The sequence below is a fragment of the Filicampus tigris genome, chromosome 17 (genome assembly GCF_054856515.1).
Source record: "Filicampus tigris isolate MCC_2025a chromosome 17, RoL_Ftig_1.0, whole genome shotgun sequence".
Classification (NCBI taxonomy): Eukaryota; Metazoa; Chordata; class Actinopteri; order Syngnathiformes; family Syngnathidae; genus Filicampus; species Filicampus tigris.
The window spans coordinates 12,661,695-12,689,570 of NC_141233.1; the positions used below are offsets into that span (position 1 = coordinate 12,661,695).

Here is a 27,876-nt window from a genome sequence, read left to right on the forward strand (position 1 = left end):
CAAACAACTACAATTATCATAATTATCAGCGTGGTGAGTTAGATTTAGAATAATTTGTTTTTATTTCCATTTATTTATTTATTTGTTTTGAAATCCATTGAAGTGACTCGCTTGCATGTGTGGCGTGACGCGCAAGCATGGTTGCTGGGCAACACTGATCAACACTCACTTGCTTTTCTGTTGATGCACCCGCTTCAAACATGCGTTCAGTCATGTGCACATTATTCTGATTAAATTACCTGTATTATAGAAAAAAAACAATGCGAAAACACAAAGTAGCCTGTTAGATGAGCGGTGCACACATCACCGGCGACGACTAGAATAACTTCCGAATCTACTGTGGAAATTAATTTCACAAATTTAAAGTGTGACATATTTTCCAAATGTATCTCGATGGAATTCACGGGAATAAGAGGCACCCTCAGATTTCAAAGGGCCCCGCCTCTGTTGTGCACACGTCCCCGTTACGCATGATGGGTGCGTCGGAAGTCTTGACGGGAGAATCGGCTCATCTTTAAAATTAAATTGAGGGATTCTTTTGCGTGCCACGACAGCGAACCACACATTGAGAATCACTGCAACTACGGTCAGTCAAAACCTGATAGAAACTGTACTGCCAATGCCCGACACTTCCCTCTGTCAACTTTTTGCGGATAAACAAAAATTATGATTCGTTGACGTGACAGAAGGAGGGGCAGATAACACTTGAGCTATCACCAGGAGCTAATCCAAACATGACAGTGTTGCACGCAGCCCAACGTCTGGCCGAGAGCGAGGCTGAGATGACAGTCGGCTCAGGCCCCAGATAATAGCCCGGTCCCGCCGAGACGCGGTGGCGCTGCCATATCTGGATGCTTCCTGTCCTGTATGCCGCATGGGGCGTATCTGTCAGAGGCTTTACTTGCTGGCTGCTCTCATCTCACTTCCCGAGAGCCACCTGTCATGTAAACCAATGTGCTAAGCAAAAAAAAAACACAAGCTCTCCGAGGGATGCACTTTGCATTTCGCTGTGTGCACACGCTCGACAGCCATTGGTAAATTCGGGAATAACAGGAATGGCCTTCAGTATTGCAAAAAACACCCAACAGTCCCCTTTAATTAAATCAATAAAGCCCCAGTTGGTGCTTAACTGTAATGACATCATAAAATTCACTGTGGGTGAATAAAAGGCTGACCAAAACAGGCATAAAATTAAAGCATTCTGAAAGCTCAAGACCTGGATTTTCTTCAATTGTCATCACATCCCTATTTCATCAAATAGCTGACTGACATTCATTTGAAAAATAAACGCCTCACGTTTACCACAATAGACACCTTCCTTTTCTCATAACGAAAGAGATTCCAATTATGTAAGCATATTGGAGGAACACAGATTTAAAAGGGAAGTCAACCCAAACGTATTTTTTTTCAAGAATATATTCCCAGCAGGCTCGCTAGTTGAAACACGGCATTCTGATTAATATTGCGTTTGTGGAATATAAATTGAGTAGCGAAATGCACTCCAAAAAAATGTTTGCTTTGACTTCCCCTTTAAGAGGTAGCCGTTGAGCCCATTTGTGACCCAAAACAGCAGCACCGACCAAAGCACGCAAACAAGGCTCTTAGATGAATTCACGAATGAACCCTTGACCCCATTTAAACGCTGTTGCAAGCAAAAACAGCAGCACCTGCCAAAGCACATCAAGTCACTCATATGAAATAGTGTGGAGGCCGTATGGTCGCTCCAAAATGTTGTGTGCATCCATGTTTACACTACCGGGCAAGATTTGGACGACAACCACGTGCGGTGTCTCACAAAAATGAGTACAAACCTCACATTTTTGCAAATATTTTACCAAATCTTTTCATGAGACGCCGCTGAAGAAATGACACTTTGCTATAATGCTAAATTTCAGCTTGTAAAACTGTGTCAGTTTCAGCTGTTAATGTTTCAACTGGTCTAAACCGCCGGCAACAAAAGTGACTACACCCCTGAGTGAAAATGTCGACATTTTTGTAAGGTACCCTGTAGTGTACATTGGGGCTCAGCTGTCTCTCACTGGTACAAAGCAGGACTGCCATCACATGTTTAAAAGAAGTACTGCCACAGGTACACCTACACGTTCAAACGGAGTCCAATAGAAAAGCCTGGATTACTCACAGCCTTTGTAAGAAAAAGAAAAATACTCAGTTTTAGCAAATTTGTAAACATGGTGTCCATCAAAACTAAGATTTATTGACTACATAAATGCTGTACACAGCTCTCGTAATGTGTAGCCTTAGATTGATACTTCCTGATTTGTTTTGTGAAATTGGCTGAAAGTGCATTTGACTGATTTAGAATTGAGAGCCAAAACCATCCTTGCCTCGAGACCGCCTGAGTTGAATATTGCATAAACAAACACTCCGTTGACTGTAACCCACAAGCAGACTGATGCTAACGCCTCCTGTGTAAATAAAGTCGATGTGATCATTTAATAGTTGGATCTGGTTCCTCCAGGCAAACAAACGTATCTAGGGGATCTAGGCTATGCTCTTTTATGCATGAATTTAAAATGTGGACTTTATGCACCACTGAAACGTGTAAACCAAAAAAAAAGGAGAAAAAAAAGCTATTACTCAAAAAAATAATGAATGAATAGTGAATTTTACGGCCTACAATTTTCAAATTAAAAAAAAAAAAAAGAACATTTTGAACACTTTGAAAACAATTGAACAGATGAACAGTTTGTAACACTGTTGCCTTTTTTTTTTTTTTTCTTTCCCTCACCAGACTTGACCAGAATCACCATCGGGGGCCTGACGCCAGACACCAACTACGAGGTCAAGATGTCCGCCGTCAACGGCAAAGGCGAAAGCGAGAGCAGCGCGGCCGTCAGGTTCAAGACCGGACCCATCCGTACGTACCCGTCCTCCATTTGATCCCTGAAATGTCGCCTCGTCGCGTACTTTTCCCTCGGCTAGGCTCGTCACTGCGGTGATCGCGAGCTTTGACAAAAACTACTCTTTGAATGAAGGCTTTCTAAAAATGAGTAAAGCTTTTAGCATACCACCATTTATGAATATAAAAGGAGGCATAGAAAATGTTATTATTCACAAGGGCAAAATCACAACATACATGTGACGCGAGGCTTAGTCATCCCATTGGCTCAAGATGAGCCTTTGACGACATTTCTGATCAATTATTTGATAAGGCTGTCAGTAAATATCTTTATCGCTAGAACACTATAATTGTTTTGTCTTGCGAGCCAAATGAAACGAGTTGAAATACATCCAGTTTTCTGGTTGACCTGCGCCTTTGTGTTGTTGTCGTAACAGAGTTGGAATATATAATTACAATGAATTTGCATATTTACTTTGCTTACTGTTAACACTGCACTACAGCAAAAACAGGACTGATAAGTCGGTCCCGGGAACATAAACATGGACATGTCAGCTCGAAATGTTTCAAGTAGATGAGGCAACAGGCTACCAATTGGGGCACGGCGTCTATTAGCGTGATTGCTATTGTAATTATTATTTGCAGAAATGCCTTTTCTTTCCTCGAATCGTCGCTCTCAAAGCAACAACGCCATGACCGAGATCATAAACAAGACATAGGTTTGATCCCTATGTAGTATATTTCATATTATTTGATATGACGCACAGTTTGAACATTAACTGTACCGATGATTTTCACGCTTTCGCCTACCACTAGTAGTGATTTGTGTGCTACACAGAACAATCACTGTTCTCATGATTCCGGACAACATCGTCTCGTTAGTAGCAAAAAATATATACAGGTACAGTATATTGTAAGAACTCGGTTCATAATTTGTCTTCTTGGCGGCAAATGCTAGCTATTTTGTAGCGCTAACACGTCGTGTCTAAAGCTCACACATACACCCAGACACGGTTCTTTTAACATATTGATCCACGACTGAGTTTTCCCAGGCCCCCTTCACAAGAGCTCATAAATAAACCTCTGACTCTTTGTTTTAAATCCATACCAGCCCTCCATCCGTCTGTTCTTCCTATAGACTCTCCCCGACACCTTGCTCACTTTATGAGATTTTCCACGGTAATGTCGATTCAAAAGCCTCTCGCGTCTCCAGTCATCTCCCAAAGCCTCATTTGGGACTTTTCTTACATGTCATTTTCATTGTCTCTGTTTCTTCTTCTTTTTGTTTGTTTGTGTGCGTCTCTTTCACGGCGGTTTCCATCTGTTGTGTTTTCCAATCGGACCTCTCAGGCCTTTCTTTCACACGTAAGTTTGCTCTGTCGACTCCTGTCCTGTCCGCTTTCTTTGCCCCTTCTTGCCCAAAACACGCTTTTGATAGAACGAGCGGCAAGCGATCACGTCGATGTTTTTGTTCCAGATGGCATTCCGTTCCATTTCTCTAAAGGTTTGTTAAGCATGAAGAAGTTAGAATGAAACTGTAGCTTAGCTTCCCCTTAGCATTCCTCCTCCTTAACATCTCTTCCTGTCGGCCAGTAAATTGCAAATTCAGCTCGTTAGCGTGGAGCGAGGTCGTTAAATGAGGTACACGCAACTGGGAACCGAGGTGTATTATCATAAGGAAATCAATGAGGTACTTACCGGTCGTAATGTTAAAGGCTGGACATCTTTGCATTTAAATATCCCCCGTAAGAATTACGCTTTAAAGAGCTCCAAGTCCCACAAATCTTTACGGCGCTTGTTAGCGCTCGTAGGAGCGCATTTTTATTTTTAGTTCTTTTAATGTTTATGCTTTTAAGATGCACATTTTGTTGGATCAAAGTCAAATTTGTATGGTAGAAAAAGTGGCCTGTTTTTTATCAACTCCTGCTTAGAGTTGGACATGTGGCTGGTAAAAAATGCAAAAGATTATTTTCTTAGTTGTCATTTATTAAGGTTTGGCCGCTATATAAAATTCGCAAAAAGACTTTGTACTTATTGATATACATACTGTACATTTGAACAGCACAGTAGTTGTCATTTTGCTGCTACGTATGTGGTCGAGCCTTTTGAAGACTTGCGCTAACATGCTAATAGATGCTAAAAACGTACAATTCTCTCGCAGTATAGCAAATACCAATCAACATGTTCCACCATCTTTCAGCGTCATCAGAGGCTCCGCCCTTTATTGCCACCACCAGTATGGCGCTTAGTGAGTATGCCACCATGCTCGTCATTGCCGTCGCTAACTTGCTTGCCGTTGGTGTGGTGAGCTAGCGCTAGTATAATACAGTACACGCAAATGGACTAGCTTAGGGGCAGATTGACTAACTGCATTGAAATTGATGGATTTTGTGTGACATTTGTCGAATATTGCTGGAGTGATGTTAACATGTAATGTATCAAACTGGAATGCATTTGTGAAAGTTTGTGAAAGGTTGATGGAGGTATATTAATAGGTCGAGTAACTCAGCTCCAATTATGTTTGAATTTGCTTGCATGTTAATTGAGGAACCATCAAGACAAATTCCATTTGGAACAAATAAAATGGGTGTTTCAAATCCAACTTAGCATATTTCCTCAAATAGGGGTTGTCTAATTAATGGACACTCTGCCCCAATTAGTGTGTCATCCAATTAAAAAGAAAAAAAACGCTCCCTCAAATGGACACCTCCTTGTTCCCAACAGGACGGAAAATTGCCAGACATTTTCTCAGTTCCTTGATGCGATTATTGACAACAGACATTCAAGTCAACGGATGAGCCAATTTGAACTCTGTTGCTAACCAAAACATCCATAACCACAGAGGCGTGACAATATTGTGTGTGTCCATGTTTATGTTCTGGGGAGCCTCGCTTCTTACCGCAGTTCTCCAAAACAATCCTTCTTAATTTGTTTAAATCTCCAGTTCCGCTTGTGATATACTGATAACACTTTTATTTATTCCAAAAACAAACACAATTCAGTGCTTGATAGACACCTCCCCCTATCTGCCGTTGAGTAAACAAACGCCGCCATGTCTGCTGTTCTAGTTGGTCACAGATGTGTGAAATCAGATGGCTTTTGATTTTTCTTTGGCTTTGAGTCTTCCAAGAGGATACAGTATTTAGTGCTCGGGCCAATTCCCAGTGAAGATTACGCAAAAATGTTTGTGGCGAGAGAAACGTCGCTGGTGTATTTCATGCCTAATGGGGCCTAATAAGTTGATGGCATTAACTAGTGATAATGATGATGACGATGATGACGATGATGATGATGATGATGATGATGATGATGATGATGATGATGATGATGGCGGCGGTAGTAGGTGGGAGGCCCGAGGGAATTCTGTTAGCATCAGTGTGTCGATGGTGAGCGCCAGCAGGTTAGGGATCATAAAATAACAAGTACCTCAACAAAAATAACACTTCCCTACTACTGCTTGTTCTCCCTGCGACTATTTGGTCTAGAATTGGGTGTCGGAGTTCACATGTAACACAAGTATGTCTCTAACTTCACGTTTCTAACAAACAATCATTGTCGTCACACTTGAAACACTTAACAAATGTAGACTGGCTTTAGAATTAAATACAGTATAACAAACACTTTTTAGACAGCTTATGCAGACAGTAAACTTGCAATGTGTGTTGTTGTTTGTCAGGGGTCAGTGAATAATCGTTCAATTCTTCAAAAAAGAGACTTGAAGCGGTTTGATGCTCCTCCCTGTGGGAGTTTACTGTCAAACTAAACATAAAACAAAGACATATATGATTATTACACGTAACCGTACGAAAGTCCGCTTAGCTTAATGCTAAACAAAAAGCACTGACGATGTGTTGTTAAGCAATGGATATAAATACAAACAATTAATGATTATGCACAAACTGTTTAATTCTTTACATTCTATTTAATTATGTTTTTACTAAATGTTTTTTTAATAAAGGACAATATTATAGATTGTTCTAGAGCTATTCTCTGTGTTAAAAGGAACACTATACACTCATATAGTACACTAGTGTTTTGAGTTATGAGCATGGTTATGGAATGAATTAAACTCGTATCTCAAGGCACCAGTGTACTGTTATGGGTGTGTAGGCTACTGACAAAATAAATAAAACAATAATGGTTCTGGTCGAACTCTGTCTTGTATCCAAGAATCAGGCCTGAATTAGATCAGAAGGGGTTAAAAATGCTCCGATTATCAGTGTACATGTACACTGCTCCGATTAATTTCCGAGTTGCTCAAATTTGTCATAAAGTGAATTAATTTGTTCCAGGCTAAAACGAAAAGCCTTTATTGACATTGTTTTAAGTAACATTTTAAACTCTCATTTATTATTTGTGTTGAAAACAACGATTTGGGTTTTTTGGGGGTTTCTTATTTTGTGTTCATTACTTGTGTGCAACATTGTTTTTTTTTGTTTTTTTTTTATGTTAACATTTTCATCATTTCCAAAAATGTTTGCTTTTTGTACCCTTCCCTCATGTTCCACCCCCGTATTTACCCCGTCGACCAATCATGTGATTGTGCATCATGTGACTTTGACATGTGGCGCTTGCATGGTGCTGATGATGTCGACATCGCCGGCCAACAGAAGGTAACTTTTGCTCATTATATGCAGACGAATGACTGTTAAGGCGCACATTTTGGTAGGCGAGGCAGTTTCGCGGGTAGTCATTTGTAACGCGACATCCATTATTAAGACATCGCTCATGCCAATGACTTCCGCCATAATCCATTATGGCGGCTACAATTCATGTCTAAATGACTCTCAGTTGACTAACGGAAAAGATTAATGCCATTGTGCATTCTTGTAAGAGTGCGATCATCACATTTTTGCCACAGCGCAACTATTTTAGAGTGAGAGAATGTGACCTTGACAAAAGTGCATTTTTCTTTATGTTACTCTTTTGTGAATTGTTTTCATTTGAATTTGCCAAGAAGCACACACGAATACAATATGCAATCATCCCAGTGTTAAAAAAAAAACTCGATTCTCATAACTGATTTTTTTTTTTTTTTTTTTTAATGATTCTCTTGTTTATAGAGTAAGGTTTAAATCGTTTTATGTTGCAATGCACTTTTTTAAATTGTCTTGGAACAGAACAACATTGTGTTCCCCCTGATAAGCCTTAATTGTTTACGTTTTTAATTTCCTGACGTTCTATTCCTTGTGAATCAAATTTGATTGGACGGCCAATGACATTAACTGCTGCATGCAAGTCGACGCCTTCTTCCTTTTCCACCACGTCCTGTTCTGTGCTGTTGCTTTGATTCTCACAGGACTTTCTGTGTGTGCATGTGTCATCACTATCATGTTTTAAGTATAAGTTAAGTATATATTTTCTTGTTTTTGTTCGACTGGAACCGATTACTGGCAATTCCAAACATTTCAGTGGGCAAAGATGACCCTAAAAGCCCAAACAATGATGAAAAACAGCACTTGACCTGTTAGCATAGCACCGTTTTGTACAGCTAACCATGTCCACAAAGGAAAAACTGCATAGTACTGTGTATGTATTTTTTTTTAATTATTTTGTGAGAACTGAAACACCACACAGCTCTAACCCTCGTTCAAGAATGTATGTTTATAAATGAATGCCAAAGGTATCATTTACACATTGCGCCGAGCAACCTAAAACTTTAGAGCCTGCATGAAGGAGTTGTTTTCTTCTTCTTCTCTTCTTCTGTCTTTTATTTCTCCCACAACCTTTGTCCGTCTATTTGAGCTTTGGAGAAAAACAACAACAAAAGGAGCTAACCGCAACATTACTTACAGACAACAATGCTGTCTGCCTGCCGCCTTTTTTTTTTTTTTTTAACTGCTTCCCTCCTCTAACATTCACTTGTAGCTGCTCTCCACACTAACCGGAATCCGCATTTCAAAACACAACCTAACCTTTTCCGTATATTAAACGCCATAGGCGCAAACATTCAAATACAGATCAGATGCGAGGTCAAGGGTTGCCGTGTAGGATATTTCAAGTGAGATTGAGACTCATACGTAACGGTGGAGCCAATATTTTTATTCATAATTAATGAGCGTCTTCCACCGTGGACGGTCAACAAACAACAAAGCAACCGAACTTCCTTAGCATTAATGTCCATCGACGCCCGGAGGCTCATTATCCACCATCCCGGCGGTCATTACTCACAGGACGCAGACCTTAATGAGGAGGCTTGCGATGCCCTCAAAGTGATAGTCTACAAACGACTGCCTAAAAGTGCCTCGAGATTTTTATTTATTTATTTATTTTTTTAATGGGGGTTCACTCCACTACTGCGGTTGCCCTAAAACATCTTCTATTCGTGGTTGCCGTTTCTACGGCAACCTCTCTGTTAAATGGTGACTCTCATTTACTCTTCGTAGGGGAACCCAGCGCCCCGAAATTGGAGGCCATGGTTGAAAATCAGGGCAACGCTCTTAAGGTCAACTGGATCAAGCAGGACGACGGCGGCTCCCCGATTAAGCATTACCTGGTCCGATACAAGGCTGTAAGTATTCTCTAGTTGCTATATTTCATTTAATTTTTTTTTGTAGTATTCGCCGCATATTTGCAATTTGCTGATTCAGCGATTCGCAAAGGGTTTTTTGGTGCCATCTTGTGGTATCATGATGTCACGGAACGGCATTAAGGAGTTTCCTTTAGACAAAGGTAGAGTTTTGCCGACATTGCGGCATCTTGATGCTAAGGAACTATGTTGATGCCTTACTAACCCAAATTTCAATCGTTTACATTGAAGTATTTTATGTCACAATTTTGTGCGGTTGTGGGAAAATGTCGGTTTGACTTTAATACAACATTTTCCCAAATCTATCACGGCCTTTTTTTTTTTTCCTTTTACACTCAATTATAATCAATTCGACCCTTGCAATTTTCTGCCACTTCCTTCCTCAGAAGCACGTGTCCGACTGGAAACCTGAGATCCGCATGCCACACGGCAGCGAGTATGTGGTGTTGAGCGGACTGGACTGGAATACCGAGTACGAGGTCCGTATTGTGGCGGTCAACCAGAAGGGCAAATCCGAGCCCGGCGTCCTGTCCTTCAGAACAGCCACAGAACCCACCACCATGCCAGGTATTCGTTCTGCCTCGCTCCCTCTCCAAGGCACGCGCACGCACACCCACGCACACACACACACACACCTACACACGTCTTTATTTACTTTATTTATTCGCTACTACAATGTGTCTATTAAGATTAAGGTGTTTATTGGGAGGGGAATCATATTAAAAATAAAAAAAAAAGGTACATCCCAAATTTGAAGTCAATCGGGTCAACTGTCTAGGCCAAGACGGCAGAAGTATGACCCCTGTAAATATGCAAAAATGGGCCAAAATTGTACAGTCAAATACTCATAACGCCCTTCCTGTACATTTTACGGTATGGCTACTTAAATCTTTTTTTGTCCGTTTTTGTACATGCTTCCCAATTTTCGTAGTCCTAGGTCAAACGTAGCGCGATAGGGCTCTGTTAAACCTCTGCAGGGGCTGCTACAGACCCATTTTTTATTTGTATACTCGTGTTTGGCAACTTGAAAATATACGTTTTTTCCAGGCTTGATGTGTGTACAAAGTTTGTCGAGTTTTTGTTCATGTTTGGGCCCTCAAAAATGCAAATCATTACGGATAATAATAACAATAATACAATAATAATAATAATAATAATAATTTCTACAGAAACAATAGGGACCTCTCAGCAGAAGCTGCTCCGACCCGTGTAAAAATGATTTCATTTTAAATGTCATGAGCAGAAAGGTATTAGGGATAAGGAGTTAAAACTACTAGCACCAAATTCCTTTAATAGCGGTCAGAGGTGTTTATTTGCTTGACTGTAGAACGCAGCAGGCATCTAGTAGGGGTAGGGCGTTTATTTTATTTTTTTTATGAAAACATTAAACTGTGAGTACTCTGGGGAAAGGATTAGCGATTTATTAAGGGTAAGGCCTTTAGTTTTTGCAAAAATCTTTTTTAATGGCGTGGCCAGAAAGATATTCCTATATAATGGTGTAGTGTTTTTTTAATGCTGCATTAAAGAGGCTAGGGGTATTCATTTACTCAGCAAAGAGCACCAAATGTCTATTTGGGGTATGGCGTTCAATATTCTCAAAAATGCCTTTTTGAAATAATATTTAAGAACCTACTTGAAAAATGTTGCTTTGATTGGCGCTGCTGTGTTACTAATGGGTGAAAAATGTGCTGAAACATCGTGCAGGGGTACCTAATAAAGTGTCCGTTGAGGGTATATGTTGAACATAATGTTTGGGTTGGCATTTAAAATGCAACTGCAGAATTTTCCGTGATAGCTTCAGCAAAGAGAAGCCGATTTCCATTTCAAAAGGCGCCTCACGGTATTGCAGCGGCCAGCTTTAGCAAGATAACAGGAAACTATCCAGTAAAGAGCGCAAGAACGTTTTCTCTGCGGCGGAAATGGCGTGTAGCTCGGCATCATGCTATGCCGCTCTCCTAATCTACGGTCGCATCGTGAAGGAGGCCGCCGCTCGGCGAGCAATAAAGCGGCGGCAGATATCCGTCAGGCCGAGAGCGATTTTGTTTTTTTTCTTCTTCTTTTGGTGCGGTTAATCCTTAAAAGCTCGACTGCAGCGGTCACGGTCGGCCTTCGCTCTGTTGTTGTTGCTGTTGTGCTGTGTGCAATAATGTTGAAGTTGGGCTGCTTCCCTGCCACAATGAACCGCGGGCTTATAAAAGTCTTGACAAAAACAACTTTCAAGAAATGTTGTCCCATCCTCACCCCAAATCTTAACTGTTTTTTCCTTCATTTCTATGGGAAAGACTTTCCATTTCTTGGCTTCATCTAAAAACAATCTGGTAAATTATCCAAGGGCGTATTAATAGCTTTGCAAAATAACTGGAAAAAAAAAAAAGGGAAATTAAATGGCAATGTGAAGACCGACATTGAGAACACATTATAATGTAAAAATATAAAAACACAATATGTCTGTATTTTATGTCTCTGTAATCTTTGTCAGTGTTCTTACATTTTTTTTCTACAATGGCGCATTTCATTGTCAATGCCATAGCTGAATGTATCTTTTCATTTTCTGAGATTCTTTTATTTTCTTTGGATTGAAAAAATCCAAAGAAACATTTCAGGCGATGGGTTGCAGTGTAAAATAATGTCGCTGTCCAACAAAAAGCATGTATTAACAAATGTCGTTTTTTTTCCCTTTTTAACAGAAAAAACTAAAACAGACATTTGGACATAGGATATTAATACTGTTGACTAAGAAACACAATATAATATTTGCGATCCAATGAAAAAGCCTTTATGTCAATGTTTTTCTTTTTATTGGAAAACCAAATAAATATTAATTTGACTATTTTAATTGTATTTCAAGATTAAATACAAATGCATTGATCTTAAAAGTTAAATGCAACTGAACAGGATTCTTTTGCGTACCACTAGAGGGAGCTAACACACTGTGAGAGTCACTTGAGTACATTGCACATGCGCATGACCTTACAAACTGTAATGTGACTAGGTTGGTTGGGGATGCAGCCTTCTCACGCTTTGCATGGTATTAATGAATATTGTCTGCCGGATACCCTCCCTTTCACGGCTGCCCAGTGCATGGCATGCAAAGAAAAGACCCCAAAAAAAATACAAAATTAGTCGTGGGAGGTTTGGATCACTTCAAAAACAGAAACAACAAAATCAAATCATAAAGTCGAGCCAGCTCTCATGCATCCAAGTCAGTCCTCCTCTAAATTCCTGGAAGTGTTTTTATTTTGATGCGGATAATTGTTTTGCATTCCCCCCCCCCCCCCCCCCCCGACCCCAAAAAATTGACGCAAGTGTCACGAAGTTGCAAATGTGTTGGTCAGGCGTCGATGCATCCAAATCTCCCCGGGCTGAACGTGTTCTTTCCTTTCAAAAAGCAATCGCAGTGCTGATAATCATGCGAGGTGGGGGTATCCAAACCATTCATCTCATCAACGCAATGCATTGGCCCCTGCCTTCCTTTCGCCATGAGCTGTTGTTGTCTATGTAGCTCGGCACACGAAGCCAGTGTCTGCCGTGTGACATGAGAAAAATCTCACGGCGCACCACTGAACAAAAATGTCACGGAAAGTACTGGATGTATAACGATAGTCTGCCCCAGTTTACTCACAAATTACTCTTTGTGAAATCTGGACCCCCTTTATCCTTTTTAAAAGCATTGTATTGCATTTTAAGCTAGCAGACTGAAAGGCTAAGCTATGTTATTAGCTAAGTTGATTCAGTCATAATTAAACTTTGATATTCCTATTTGTAGTTGTAAACCCAACCAATAATAACTTAGAAGCACTTTGAGGGGAGAAAGGTGGAAGCACAGCTATGTTATTAGCTTAGCCTTTCAGTCTGCTAGCTTAATGCTAACGCCACGTTGGGGTGCTATAACCCTTATAGATACAGATTGACTCAAACGGCATACATCGAAACAGACAATACAACTACTCAGTCATATTTCCTTACTAATATTAGTGCCGTACTGATGAGTTGAGAAGAATTGAGACGTCTCCATCAACAGTATACGCTTCTGCTGCTGCTTCTGCCTCCGTGTTTCGACAGTTGGCTAACTTGTGGTGCATTACCGCCGGTGCAAAGAAGGTGGCGGAAAGTCAACATGATAAGGGAACGGGTTTCTTAGTGTGCCAGTCCGAGGTCTAATTTTAAAGTTTTAATTTTAAAGGACCAACCAAACCATGAAAAAGAAGTGTGACTTAGAGTCCGAAAAAATACGGCACATTATCAGTCCCTTTTCACCATCGCTTTCCACCTTTCCACCCATACCAACCATCTGCCTTCCTAACTAACTATGGCTTCCTCTTTTTTTTTTTTTTCTCTTTCTCTTATAACCTTTCAGGGCTTGTATTTCTGTATTTCTGACTTTGTTTTTTGCTGTCTCTCCCTGTTCTTCCCCCCTTCTCTTTTCTCCTTTCCTCCCTTTTTGTTTCCACCCTCTTCTCGTTGTGTCTCTTGTCTTGTCCACGTCTTGTCGGGGGGCACCTGCGGACCGTGACACTGTCATACGCACCGATCTCTGGGTTTTTCTTTTATTTATGTCGCACTTCTATCGCGGCGTTTTGGAAATATTGGCGGCCACCCGCAGCGACGCTGGGTTGCCAGAGCGTGACGTACAGTTTGGCAGCTCTTCTGCTCTCCACCTCGCTGACTGCGCTCTGGCTCTTGTAAAACTGATCTCATCCGAGGAGAAGGGATAGTCGGGAGGAAACGAAAACCCGTTTTTTGGCTCTGACATCCACTCAACCCCCCACCCCACCCCCTTTCGCTTTCTATGCCTTTTTGAGCCTTGTGCAGCCACAAACAAGATCAAAACAAGATGACAAGTCCAAGATGTTGCTTTTATGATTGTTATCACAGGGTGCTCTGTGTGTGCATCAGTTTTCGTTGACGGGATTTTGAGTCGTCTTTGTTTTCTGGTTATATATCAATATATCGAAGGACTCTTTATGTCAGGGGTGTCCAAAGTGCATCTAGAGGGCAATTTTTGGCCACTTAGCTTCTTTTTGAACTAGCGTGGGCCACCGCCGCGCGTTCCAAAAATGACCAAAAACAGCGGCACGCCCTCGGAACAGTTTTGCCTGCATCGTACTTCCTAATTTGCACCCATTTTTTTTTTGCAAACAGTGTCAGATGCACACAAAACCCAATTTTCTACAAACCCAATTTTGGCTTCTTACTTACGCCACTGAGTGCCGCTGCTCAGACATTTGACTTGGTCGTGTAGCGTCGAGATCTACAACAACACCAAAAAAAAAGAAACCAATTTTTGTTTGGGTTTTGGCTTTCCATCCACATTGAAATTTCGTTTTTGTCTTTTAAAAAATCCAAGCGGATGCAAAACTATCAGCTTTTAGGTCACATAATTGTTGGGGGGTCAATTGAAATGATTTATCTTAGTCTAATTTATTAACACGCCATTTGAACAGGGGTGTGTAGACTTTTTTTTCATCCATCCGTTCACAAAGCAAAAAGCAAATCTGAAACTACCTAGTTGTATCCAAATCCCCTCAAATCCTATTTTTTCTATGAAATATTACATTGCAAAATTGTTCTAAAACTACAAGGGAAGAATGTCAAACTGGCATCCAGAGATTTTTCTCCAACCTCGGCAGAAAACATTTTGGACACCTTTGGTCTAAAGGGTTACAAATTAGGGATGGGCATCATAATCGATTTATTGATCATCAGGAATCCCGTCGATATTGATTGTTGATCAAATATTTTTCAGTCTTAAGATGGGAAGTCAAAGGGAAGTTGATCTGCATCCACAAAATGGCAGCTCGTGTCGAAATAGAGTTGAGAACATACTTTTCGAATTGGTTGTTTTTAAACCTTTCACCCATTAATTAGTCGGTAATATGTACCCTAAAACCCATCCCTAGTTGCTTTTATGTTGCAAGTCGGATCACGGGTGGCGTTTTGTGAGGAATAACACATTCATAATGCCTTAATGTGAACTCGAGTCACATGATTGTGTGTCTGCAATAGCTAGACCTCGGTAAAAAAAAAAAAAAAAAAAAAAGAGGCTTTTATTTCTTCTTCTTCTCTTGGCCTAAGAGCATGAAGTGTGGCCCCTCCCAATCCAGTAATTCACAAATATGCTCCGCCGCTCCCCCAGTCAAGCATTATGAATGTGTTAAAGGCAGGCGAGGCTCTACAATCCAAAAATTGGAACATTAAATGATTTTAGATGCACTTTTCTCCCCACTTGGAATCGGAAACATTTCAAAGTAAATGCCTTGAAAGGATTGATGAGACGGGCCGGGGGGAACGAGAGTGAAATTATCATATTTTGTGTGTACATAATCTTTTCAAACTGAAATTAGAGAAATCAGCTGTTATTTTCACTCGTCTTGTCTTTATACCAGAAAGCGGGGGGGGGGGAAATTACGTGCATCTCTGTCAAAAAGACAAAAGGAGCATCACTTTGGATCATGTGAAATGTTTTTTGCTTTTGGTTTGAAGACATTTTTGGAAGTACATATCTGTGTGTGTTTCAATGTAACTGTTGTTGGGGTGGAAATAAAGTGTCTTCTGTTTTTCTTTCACTGAAGTGATGATTTTGTCAGCTGGAGTGCGTAAAGTGTCCGCCAACGATGTAAACGACAAACAAAAGGTTTTTTTTCAACAGGCTGTTGACAGATGGCTAAAACCTCCGCATATGGTTCAGCTAATAGCATAACTGCCTAAGTCATATTTAAACTTTTTCAGAAAACAAGAAAAAAAAACAAAAAAAATTCAACAATCAAGAGTCCAGTTACCTCGATTCAACTTTTGCAAATGACCATGACCTGGATGACTGAGACTCTACACAGAGACAAAGAAAATATAAAATCAGGTATAGTCTTTCATGTATAACTGACGGTTCTATTGTTGTAATGCAGTATTCCACCATAGGGGGCGACAAATTTACTCCAGCTTGAAGTTAAAATACGTTAAAAATGACCTAGACAATTACGCTACTAGGCTAACAATGTGTTGGCTATCAAAAACCCCAGATCTCGGGTAGTGTGTTTGTAGTTTGTACAGTATGAACCTAATTTTAACGTCGCCCAGTGGCGCCCCTTGGAAAGTTACAAAAAATCTGCCCGAGCTCCTATTTTATCAATCCACACGAAATTGGATGGGCATGTGTATCATTTTAGGACACGAAAAAGTCTCAAGGACCCATGTCCAATGCCCATGCAGTTTGGTTTAAAGGAGCAATTTTGGGCAAGTTTTAGGGTCTGTTTGTTGACGAACTCCAAATTGGGAATTTGAGCATCCAATATGAAGCAGATGAGTGACGCCAAATTGATTTTTTTTTTTTTTGCCTATGCCGCCTCATGTGGGCGGAACTTGGCCTCAAAGTTTAATTAACACTTGGATGATTCACCTTGGAGAAAAGCTTTATTTTATGTATTTATTTTATTATTACCCCTGGGTTATGCCGACAAGCAATTAGCTGGGCGAGGGCACGCGCTACAAAAATGAGAGTGACAATTGAGTGCTAGCGAAACGCGTGTACATTTTTCCTTTAATCAAACAGATGCGCCTGGTGATTGTTTCCTCAGACTCGCTAATTAAAACATGGCACCCGCTAATGAATGGGGGGACTCGGGCATCTGCTTCCCTCTGGATGCTCATCAATCATCTACCGCGGGTTTTCAGACGCCCGCCATCACGGAAAACTGACAACGGTTTGATGCGGGGAAACGATATCGGCGTAAAAGAACAATTATCTGGTTGTCAACCCATGTGGTCAAGGTGACCCAGGCCTCCAAAGTACACCGGCTGTTAACTTCCCTGCAAACTTTTTGCCCGACGTGCGCATCCTGGAAGACGAGCTTAGCTTTGAGTCAGCGTTTTGGTCTTTTGTGTCTGTTGTACTTTGTCCTTCCGTTGTTCCGCATGTGAGTTTTCCTTCTCCGTGTCCACACGCTGTCTGTCCTCTCTCCAGGTCTCCTTCCTCGATGAGAGGGCGTCGCGTGGCTCAGGTCCACCTGGAAAGTCGCCTGACGTCCTCCCAGCCGCCTCCACTATCCGCTGTCACTCATTTATTGTTTCGTCATCCTGTCTTTCCATACACTGAACGTCTACTCTCTTTCGTCCAAATTGGAAACCGCGCTTCTATTCATTCGCGGATAAACCGTGCTCTTGGCGGCGAGGCGATAGCGCTCAGCCTATCAGATCGTAACTTCCTGTGAGGAGGGGGGCGTACGTGTCGTATTTGTAAACATGATACCATCAGTCAGGAAATAGGTGTTTTATTTAGAGTTTTAAACCGATGCTGCAATGCCATACCGTGTATCAAAGCTCAGACTTGCACCAAAAGTCCAACAAATGAAAAATCCAATTTGATCTAAATGCTAAACGGAGTGTTAAGCTATTTTGTCCCAGTTTGCAAACCGCCTTTCGTTTGCCGCTAGCACGGCATTTGCCGGCTAACAGCGAGGCGTTAGCCGCCCAAATATTAAAACAAATATTCCCCCAACTACTACTAAGGAGACGTAAGCGCCTGTCCAAACATTCCTTTCTGATGACGGACCTAATATACATATTTATGTATAGAATATTAGGCTCTGTATATAGTGGTACCTTGGCTTACCAATTTAATTAATAAAACCAATTTTCTGCAGTCGCCATTAAATTAACATTTTAATATTTGAAAAGCTGCATTAGCGTCCAAAGGGATGTCAAAGCAGTTTGCCGGGCTACCTGTATAAGTAGTGAAGGGAAAATCATTAGCTGTCACTCGAAGGCCCCGTCCAGCCATGTAAACCGTCATCCTGATGCTGTATTGATTACTTTTTTCATAAAAGGGTCCGCTTGTCAGTGCAGCTGAGGCTTATCACACCGCAGCTCAGAGCACTGCTAGCTGACAAAACCCATAAAGAGAAATGTCTGCGTCGTTCGTCGTGACACTTCCTGATTTATGCTCCCCTCGCTGTGCGACAACACACGAGTGTTACACGGCTACCGCCGCCCCCATTTCTGAACGTACGCCGCATGATTTATTGTGCCTGTTAAAATGTAAATGAAGCTATGGGGGCGGGAGGGAGGGGGCGGGAGGGGGGGGCGTTGTTGTGTATTTACCAGGCGGTGGAAACCGAGGCCCCGACGTGCCCGCCGAGGAGAGGAAGACGTCCAATTAGAAATCAATTGAGCGTGTGTTGCCGGAAAATGTATTTGCGGCAAAAGTGGAAAAGAGGTGTTATCACTCATCGTGACACCACCGTAGGAGGGGGTCCCGCGGCCATGTAAACCATTAGCCAGCGAGTGGGTTTTTTTTCGTTGCGTAAAAAAAAAAAAGCCCATTTACTATTTTCTTTTTTCTTTTTTTTTACATTTTACTTTTGATATCTTTTTTTTTTTTTATATATTTTGATAAAAAAAAATATATATTGTATAACTGTTTTATTTATTTTTTTGTTGTTGTTGTTTTTCCCCCAAAACAAAAATACTCTTGTTTAATCTTTTTTGGGGGGGGGGTTTAAAAAAACAAACATTTTTTTAGGGATGGAGGGGCTGAAAAGTCAAAACTCGACAAACTACCTCCAATACGTTTCTTTAAAATGTGTGTTTGTTTGACTTACTCCTGTAAAAATGAACATGATATAGAACCCAAATCATATTCTTGTCATTGTTTATATTTTTGTGTGTGTTTTTTTAGGGGTTTAGTTGGCATCATAGCATCCTCATTATTTGACAGCATTTCTCACCACTCCTTTCCCTTCCCTACCTTCCTGTGGTCCTCACATTTCCAGGCGCCTCGGGCTCTGGCCTGAGCACGGGCGCCATCGTGGGCATCCTCATCGTGGTCTTCTTTGTGCTGCTGGTGGCCGTGGACGTCACTTGCTACTTCCTCAACAAGTGCGGCCTCCTCATGTGCATCGCCGTCAACTTCTGCGGGAAGGCCGGTCCGGGAGCCAAGAGCAAGGACATCGAGGAGGGCAAGGCCGCCTTCACGTGAGTCCTCAAACCTGTTTCAGACACGATTGATATGGCACTAGATGGACTTTTTTTTCCCTCTCCTAACAATACCGCATTGAATCGAGTTCTTAAGGCTAATGTGTCATTGACGAACTAGCCTGACCCGCTCTTGTGTACCAACAGGAAAGATGAGTCCAAAGAGCCCATCGTGGAGGTCAGAACGGAGGAAGAGCCGACACAGAACCAGGAGGGAGTCGGACCCACAGAGCCCAATGAGACCACGCCTCTGACAGAACCCGAGTGAGTTTGAATGATGTGTTGCCTACCGCCATTTCGGTTGCTTCTCTTCTCTTCTTTCCAGGAAAGAGTGTCACAAATAGCCAAAGAAAACACAAAATAAAAGTCTTTGATGCTGGTTGAAATTGGGTCTATTGATCCATCTATTTAGCTAGATGGATAGATAGATAGATAGCTTAGTTAACTAACTAACTAGCTAGCCAGTTAACTACCTAGCTTGCTAGCTAGCTATATTTGACATACTGTATTTAGGTTATTTGATTCATTTCTTCCAATTCTTGATATTTTTTTGTACTAATCATTTTTTTTGTGCTTGTCCTAAACAGAAGTTAATGTATTTCAATAATTTTTTTGAGTTTTTTTGCTTCATGTTTGGTATAACTCGTGAATGTATAAAAATAAATATGCCAAATTATGATCGCGGTTTAAAAATGTTAGGTTTCCGAAGTTGGCCTCAGTGTGCAAAGTTAGCTTTACTAGCATTTCCTAGTGCCAGTTTAAAACCGATTTCAGTAGCTTTGTGTACAAAAAGCAGTGCAACAAGAGGTGAAATATTTGGTTTATGGTTGTTTTGAAGCTTCTTTGTGTTGCTAACATTTGGCTCATTTCGATTTTTCTGCTTGACTACAGCACAATAGCGCTCACTCAGCCTTCTCCCTCTTCCTCTCCCTCCACTTTTACTTTCTCACTCTCACCTTTCTGCTGGCGCTACCGCCCCTCACCTCTAACCGCCATCATTGACACCACCCCCTTAAAAACAGGCCCGCCGCTGCAAACGCCACCCTCCCGCCGATGAACGTGCTCCCTACCAATGCTACTAATTCAGTTGCGGAGAGCTTAAGCACGGCACAGAACAGCCCGCTCCGCGCTACCAGCCCCGGCGCACGGGCGGGCGCGGTTGAAAGCCAACCCAACGTCGGCCCGCTGGTCGACCTGAGCGACGCCCCTAAAGTCGTCCCCGTCTCAGAGCCAATCAGGGCAAACGGCGAGGGGCCGCAGAAGCAGCGCGAGGCCCCCGAAAGCTCCCCAAGTCAAGTAGACAGCCTGACTAAGGACGCACCCCCCTGCACAGATGCGACCACGCAAAATGAGTATGAACGTCTGCACTACAACACTTGTCACTGCTGCACTGGTAGTATCCCCCCCAAAAAAAGATTTCTAAAGGACAAAATGTAATGCAAAAAACACCCCACAATATTTTGGATATGTGCTTTATTATTTAAGAAAAATGGTTGACTTTTCCTTTCATATTGTTGTGCGGCATAAGCAAACATTTGGGATGCTAGTAGTGTAGAAGCGTCATCATTCACCACCTCGCTCGCTATCTCCACCGCCGACCCCTTTGTGTCCGTCATCAACTAACCGTCATCTGCTTCACATCACCCGTTTGCTTGCTAATAAGAGCTTGAAGTTCTCACTGCCCTCGTCCTTTTGTTTCTCAGAACTTGTCCATATGAGTGTTGTAGTTTCAGTACAGTTTTGCTTGAATGCATGTATTTATTTATTTAATTTTTTTTACCACATCTCAATCAACCAAACTTGTAACACGCTGACATTTTGCTACATTTGAATTGAATTTATGTTGGGACGCTAACCTACACTAATACACGCTAGTTACACTATGCTAATTACGCTAGGCTAATTACAGGAAGTATTTGTATGAAACACTTTGGAATATGAAACAATCAAATGAAAATAGTGTATCCACAGTATCGTTTCGTTCCAATACTTTTTGCTCACTTGAAAAGTGGGTGGTTTCAAAGATTATTTATCCTGAGTTGTTTTACACATTTAGGTTTAAGTACCGTGATATAAAAGATGGACTTCTGTACTGCTGTCCCATATTCCATCTATTAATCTGAAACCCAGATGCCTTCAGTATATAACAAAAACAAAGGAAGTGACCTTGCTGTTCCAATACTTTTGGAGGAGACTAGCTCCTAACTAGCATGCAGATGCACTGGCACCCGAGCTACAAAAAGTGCTGAGTGCAATAATGGCCTGCCTCCTAGATGTTAAAATAGGACCAAAACCTTGATTTGGATTAGTATTCATCTGAAGGATACAGACCTTTTCATTTATGCACTTAAGAATAACAAAAAAAGTATATTGAATGAAAGTAGCAAGTGCATCTAATTAATTTTAAATGCTTATATTTTTAGATCCCTTTCAAGCTATTTTCGAGGCACATTATTCCCAACAGAAATACTGACCTGGTTTTTTTGTTTTTCCTTCTAATCCGACAGAGTTCCACGTCAGCTGTTATTTTCAGCTTTTCTCCTAGCGTACGCTAACAACAACGGCGTTATAACGGCGTCTCGGCCCAGACGGCCTGCTAATCCTCTTGTGTGTTTGTGTAGTTTGCGTTGTAGGTCAGCTCTTTTTGCTTTCATTGTGTCTCCCGTGTCTTCATTTGCACGCCGGCTGTCGCAGCGACCGCCGACACCCGTACGCTGTCATCCCGATGCATGGCCCCGGGATCGGCCGGGTGATCCCATTATGTGTGAAACCCGCTCCCAAAAGGAGGGCGAGAGGCGCGGGGTGGGGGGACGGAACAATTTCCCTCAAAAGCGTCTTACAAAAAGCTCACTGAAACCTCCCTTGTGCTCCGCCCTCGCAGCGGGAAAACGAAGGACGACGTCAAGACGGAGGCGAACAACGCCGCGGCCGAGGTGAAGACGGTCCCCAACGAGGCGCCCCAGACCAACGGCAACGAGAGCAAAGCGTAATTGGGAAGGCCGAGATGGTTGGGGTTGGTTTTGAGGGTCCGCGGGAGTGGTGGGAGGGGGGAGGATGGTTTTAGGGTCACAGTCACTGAAATCTCGACATAATTTTCACACGGCATGCCCGCCATCCCAACAGAAAAGGAAAACGGTAAAGTAGTAATGAAACGGAGGGCTTGTCTTTTGGTGTCTTTGGACCAACAAAATGTAAAGACTTTGAAGCCCATGCCTTACAGTAGGTCGCTTTTAAAAAAAGAAACATTTCTAGTCGACAGCCCTCTCGCAAGGTTGAGTGTGAGGGCCACGCTGAAATGGGAAAAAAAAAAAAAAAAATTGTAAAAAGGTCAAAGTAAAAAAAAAACAAACGTGTTCGTAATGTTACAGGAATAAAATTGTCATTGTACAAGTTGTAATACCGTGAGGAAAAAAATTTGTCAAATTACGGGAATAAAGTCGGAATTTCACGAGAAAGTTGTAATTTTGCGTGATTAAAGTTGTAATTTAAGAAAGGAGTTGTCGTTTTACAAGAAATGTCATACTTTTACGAGAAAAAGTCAAGTTGTAATTTCACAATAAATAATCTCGTAAAATTGCAACTTTCTCCTCGAGCTATTCTTGTGTTTTTCCACGTACGTTTTCCTTTTTCGTTTTTCGTTTCTGCGTGGCCCTGTCATGCTCCTTCGCACCATCACAAAGACGAACTAGATTCGATATTATTTGACGGTGTTGGACTGTAGCTTTATTTCACTCACAACTGCCTTCACAAAAACAAAACAAAAAAACAACGCTTCGCCGTATTCACGCCATTCGTGTGTTTTGGGATTGTGGCCCTTTATTGGCCTTTTGTTGCCGTCTTAAGGAATTAATGTGCAGACATTATTGCCTATTTAGCTTTTTTTTTTTTAAGTGTTTGTTTGCCGGATTTAGTCATTAAAAGTGTTAACATGCCTGTTTATTTTGGGGGGTTGTGGTTTTTTTTTTTGTTTTCTTTTGCAAAGTTACTGTATTTCTGTACATGTTGCTGTCATTGGGTTCTTATTGTGATAATGTTATTATATGATTTTTTTTTTTTCAAGGATTCCGACAAAGTATGATTCTGTTCTAAAATGATAATACGCAAAACTTTTTAACATGACACTCGCCATTCAATTTCTGACGTTAGATTTTTATGACAAAGTGTTTTTTCCGTTTTTGTCATTTTCTTGCATCGGCCTCAACCACCAAATTTTCACTTGTGTCCAAACTATATCGCCTCTGACACACGATATTAACGATTCGTTAACTTTGGGAAACTTTTTGTGACGTCACATGTATTTTGTGTTCATTTCAAAAGCCACTAAAATGCTTTTGTTTTTTAAATGTATTCGCTAAATAATCTTTTAAAGCCCATTTTTTAAAATTTAGCCCTAAAACAATTTGTTTTTTAGAAAAGAAAAATAACTACATTTAGCAATACCATAAATAGAAAGTGGTGAAATTGCTAAATTTGTAAATTGATCACCAGCTCTTTACTATTTCATTAAAAAATCACAAAAAAAGCTAACGATATTTGAAAAAAACTAATACATTTCAATGAAAAGCATGTATCGCCATTGTTTGTTTTTTTGTATCCATACAATGTTTTTATGTTTTTTACAACAAAATAAGCAAACAACAAAGTGTGTTTATTAAATTAATTAAATTGAATGAATTAAAATTTGGTTCCCACCAAAAATAATTTCACCTCACAATTAGTTTTTTTCAGATAGAAAAAAAAAAAGGAAAATTAAGTGGATTACAGTGATGAAATGGTGTCAATCTGCAGATTTTAAAGCTACACACACACACACACACACATTAAAAAAAAAAAACCTACCAAAAAGTAAATGTTTGTGTTGTTGTGTTTGGACAAGAAAAAAAAAAGAAATTTGGAGATACGTGGTTTTCAGTAAATAGCGAGGAATTGTCACATGGCAAAATTTGTAAATTTGTTTCTGTGTGCAAATAGTGTTTGTTCTCATTTTTAACAAATTACATGTTGTCATTAAAACAGTGTATTTATTGACTATAAAGAAAAGCTAGCTAGCATACTTTTCAACAAACGCGCAAAGACAAAAAAGTTCTGGGACCGGAAAAAATATTATTTTGCTTGACAACAACAAAAAATGTTATTGCCAAATTTGTAAATTGGCTTAGCCGCAATATTGAAGGATCTATTGAGCATATTCTGTTTTTTCGCACTCCACTTTGCCTTGTGAAAAAACTTTTCTTTTTTTTTCTTTTTTTTTTTTTGTAAATGTGTGATCTTGATTCTTTTTTTTGTACAGAGTTGCTCCTTTTTAGACTGCAACTGTGAATGTGCGAGTCCATTGTGGCTTTTGCCCCCACCACCTCCACAGAATTAGCATTGTTAGCATACATAGCCGTGCGGTACACACTCGTAGACGTGAGCAAACTGGAAACGACACCGTGCCTTTGAATACGACCACAGTTACGTGCATTCCCATTTCTCGCCATCTTTTTTTTTTTTTTCGGTTTATTTAATATTTGTTGACATTATTATAATATTCCAGAATAGATGCATCTTGTATATGTGATGGGTTCTTGACACTGTCCTCTGTGGAAGGAGAATTCTTCCGGGGTTTGTTTTCTTTCTATCTTTCTTTCTTTCTTTGTGAGTTCCATCCATACATTTATTGCATTACACTTACAGTTGCATTTGAATAAATTACAATACTGTATTGGGAAAAATGTGCTTTATTTTAGTAGTTCAAATCCGCAAATAATTGACACATTGCCATGGGAGTTTTTATTTTCAATGCAAATAATTGGGGCGGTTCCATGCATAATGGAATAGGTTACAGAAATGCACACAGGATGAAAAAATTCGCAATTTTTAAAAATAATTTTGATGATTACAGCTTACTGCTAAGGAAGACACCAGAATTCACCGTCTAATAAAACATTTAGCATAGACATTAGATCGGAACTAGCCTTCTAAAAAGAAATGTTTCTATACAAAAAATGAATCTTCATACTATATAAGCTTCACTTTTTGAATTGAACTACTGACATCAATGAACTTTTTGTTCATTCATCTGTATTAGTTAGATTGTAAACTAAAAAAAAAAAAACTGCAAATTTACCACTGAAAGGCTTTCAGACCCAACCATTATTCAATGTATTTTCCCTTAAATAAAAATACATCGAGTCAACTTATTGATTCTGAAGAGGACCAAGACACTTTGCTACTTTCTGCTCAGGTCTCATTTTCCCTCTTTTTTTTGTTTAATTTTTTTGTTTTGTTTTAATCATCTCCACTTTTGTCCCACAGAGGCCGGCATGCAAAAAAAAAAAAAAAAAAAAAAACAATGTAGAGAGGGATATTATTATCATTGCAGCCAGGCTTCATTGGTGTGTTTGTATTCATCATCTTGGTTATGGCCAAGCATCGTGTCATTTGTCTGCCGAGTGTCTCATTTTCGCTTCACATAAGCTCTGAAATGTCATTGAAGGAAATAAAAAGAAAATGAATGAATAAAAAAAAATGACGCTTTATCTTCAGTAGTTTTTCTTCGCATAACATTTTGTGCATTTTTTTTCCAAAAATTAACTGGAAGACATAATCCTCCATTTGTCAGCACATTATTCCATATTTATTGTTACAATCAAGTTGAAGCATTACATATGTAAATGAAATGCAACCATGTCACTTGATGTTTGTTTTAGCTTATGTATGTTGGCAGTACAACAATATAAAATGCAATGTTTTTATATTGCAGGATTACAGTTTACTGCAATATTTTTATATTGCATTTATTTAAAAATATCTATCGTCACTTACTATAACATATTTCAACAGTTGCCTTTGTTTGCCTTATTTATATCATGTAATATTTAATGACGATTTGTTCATTTAAGGTTCAATTCACAATATAAAAGCAACTGTCAAATATTTTGCCATGACAACAACCTATTTAAATAAAAAGTTGTTTTGTTGTAGCTTCTCTTAATACATCAGCAGCGGCAGATTATACCGGTTCTTATTTTGCACTACAGTCAATTATTTTCAGGAAAATAATTTTTTAAATGTAATTTAATGTTTAATTAAGTCACTTCTATTCCATGGAATAAACATATTGACATATTTATAATTTGAATTCATTGACAGAGTTAAAGTTTTTCTTTCAACAGGGAAAGCAAATATTATTTGGTATTTCTTAATCTTGCTGAATTAAATAATTCAATTCCACGTGATTTATTCATAATGACATTTTTTTCTATTAGTTTTTATTTTCCATATGGATAATGAAATGGCTTTTTTAATGTAAGCAAAATAAGGCAATATAGATTGTCGCTGTGATGTAATTTTGCACGTTGACCACCAACAGGCAGCAGATTCCCAATTTCCTAAGTGTCACCGAAAACATTTCTCCTAGTGACCAGGAGATGGCGACAGCGTAGCGCCTGAAGACGATATCGTGAACAGTATTGTAACCTGGAGAAAATTGTTGGTATCCTCTGTTAAAAAAAAATAATGATAATATACGTACAGTACATACATATATACTTATTTATTAAAAATTGTTCATTTCTTGATTTGGGTAGTGGAGCATACGTAAGTGATCACTGTTGGATCATTCATCAACCAGCCAAGAATATTGGTCTTTTCCCATCGTTGTCGTCTGCCCGAAAATGTTGCCCAACTGACTCCTTACAAGTTGGAAGACATCTGTGATGCTATTTCGACGAAACATTGGTTGAACATGTCCATATGGTCAAATTATTATCTTTTCTCGGAGTACCACCATTTTTGTCCAGGCCTGTTTCATGAGTTTATGCTTGTCATTTTTAAAACAAAGCTGTTCAACCATAAGTCAAAAGCTATTTCTGATTGTCATTAGTTAGTTTTCATTAAAGTTTTATTTGTTTTTATTAGTTTTCTTTTATTTCTATTATTATAATTATTATTATTATTGTTATTATTGTTATTATCATCATTATTGTTTTTACTATTATACCAACAATTTTTTACCCAGGTTACAATACAGTTCACGATATAGTCTTCAGACGCTACGCTGTCGCTATCTTGTGGTCACGAGGAGAAATGCTTTCGGTGACAACTTCCGGGAATCTAAAACAGATATACGAGCCGTATTTCGATTTGTGTCACGTGCTGTATTCTATTTTCATGTCCCTCTTAGTCATTGGATATTATGTTTGGAAGCAGATATGAAAAATGGAAAAACGACTCGTTATTTTAATTTCGTTTTAAAATAGAAACACCAAAATTGAAATAGAGCTTAATTTTCAATTGTTTTCTGGAACGATTGAGGAAAAGTCTAAAAACGGTTTTATTTTCAATTTTCAATTTTAAAACGAAACTCGAATACAGCACGTGAAACAAATCGAAATACGGCTCTATCTGTTTTTGATTCCCGGACGTTGTCACCGAAATCATTTCTCCTAGTGACCAGGAGGTGGCGATATATACTGCAATGCTCCATCTCAGCCTCATTCCACAAACGCTACACTTTTGAGAAAATTGTTGGTTCCCC

At 39.9% G+C, this 27,876-nt stretch overlaps 1 protein-coding gene across 6 annotated transcripts in view; it reads left to right on the forward strand.

Moving 5' to 3' along the window:
- ncam1a (neural cell adhesion molecule 1a) overlaps window positions 1-25,876 on the forward strand; it is a 169,590-nt gene extending 143,714 nt beyond the window's left edge. For 2 of the 6 annotated variants that reach the window (XM_086012063.1, XM_086012066.1), the window contains 8 exons: window positions 2,753-2,878; window positions 4,211-4,225; window positions 9,247-9,371; window positions 9,776-9,956; window positions 19,154-19,355; window positions 19,503-19,619; window positions 20,378-20,707; window positions 22,237-25,876. In XM_086012063.1, coding sequence (XP_085868189.1) covers window positions 2,753-2,878; window positions 4,211-4,225; window positions 9,247-9,371; window positions 9,776-9,956; window positions 19,154-19,355; window positions 19,503-19,619; window positions 20,378-20,707; window positions 22,237-22,345 — 1,205 coding nt within the window. In that variant the 3' untranslated portion in view covers window positions 22,346-25,876. The remainder of the gene's footprint in view (window positions 1-2,752; window positions 2,879-4,210; window positions 4,226-9,246; window positions 9,372-9,775; window positions 9,957-19,153; window positions 19,356-19,502; window positions 19,620-20,377; window positions 20,708-22,236) is intronic. The other 4 variants (XM_086012064.1, XM_086012067.1, XM_086012068.1 and 1 more) reach the window with 3 other exon arrangements.
- Window positions 25,877-27,876: the final 2,000 nt, after the last annotated feature.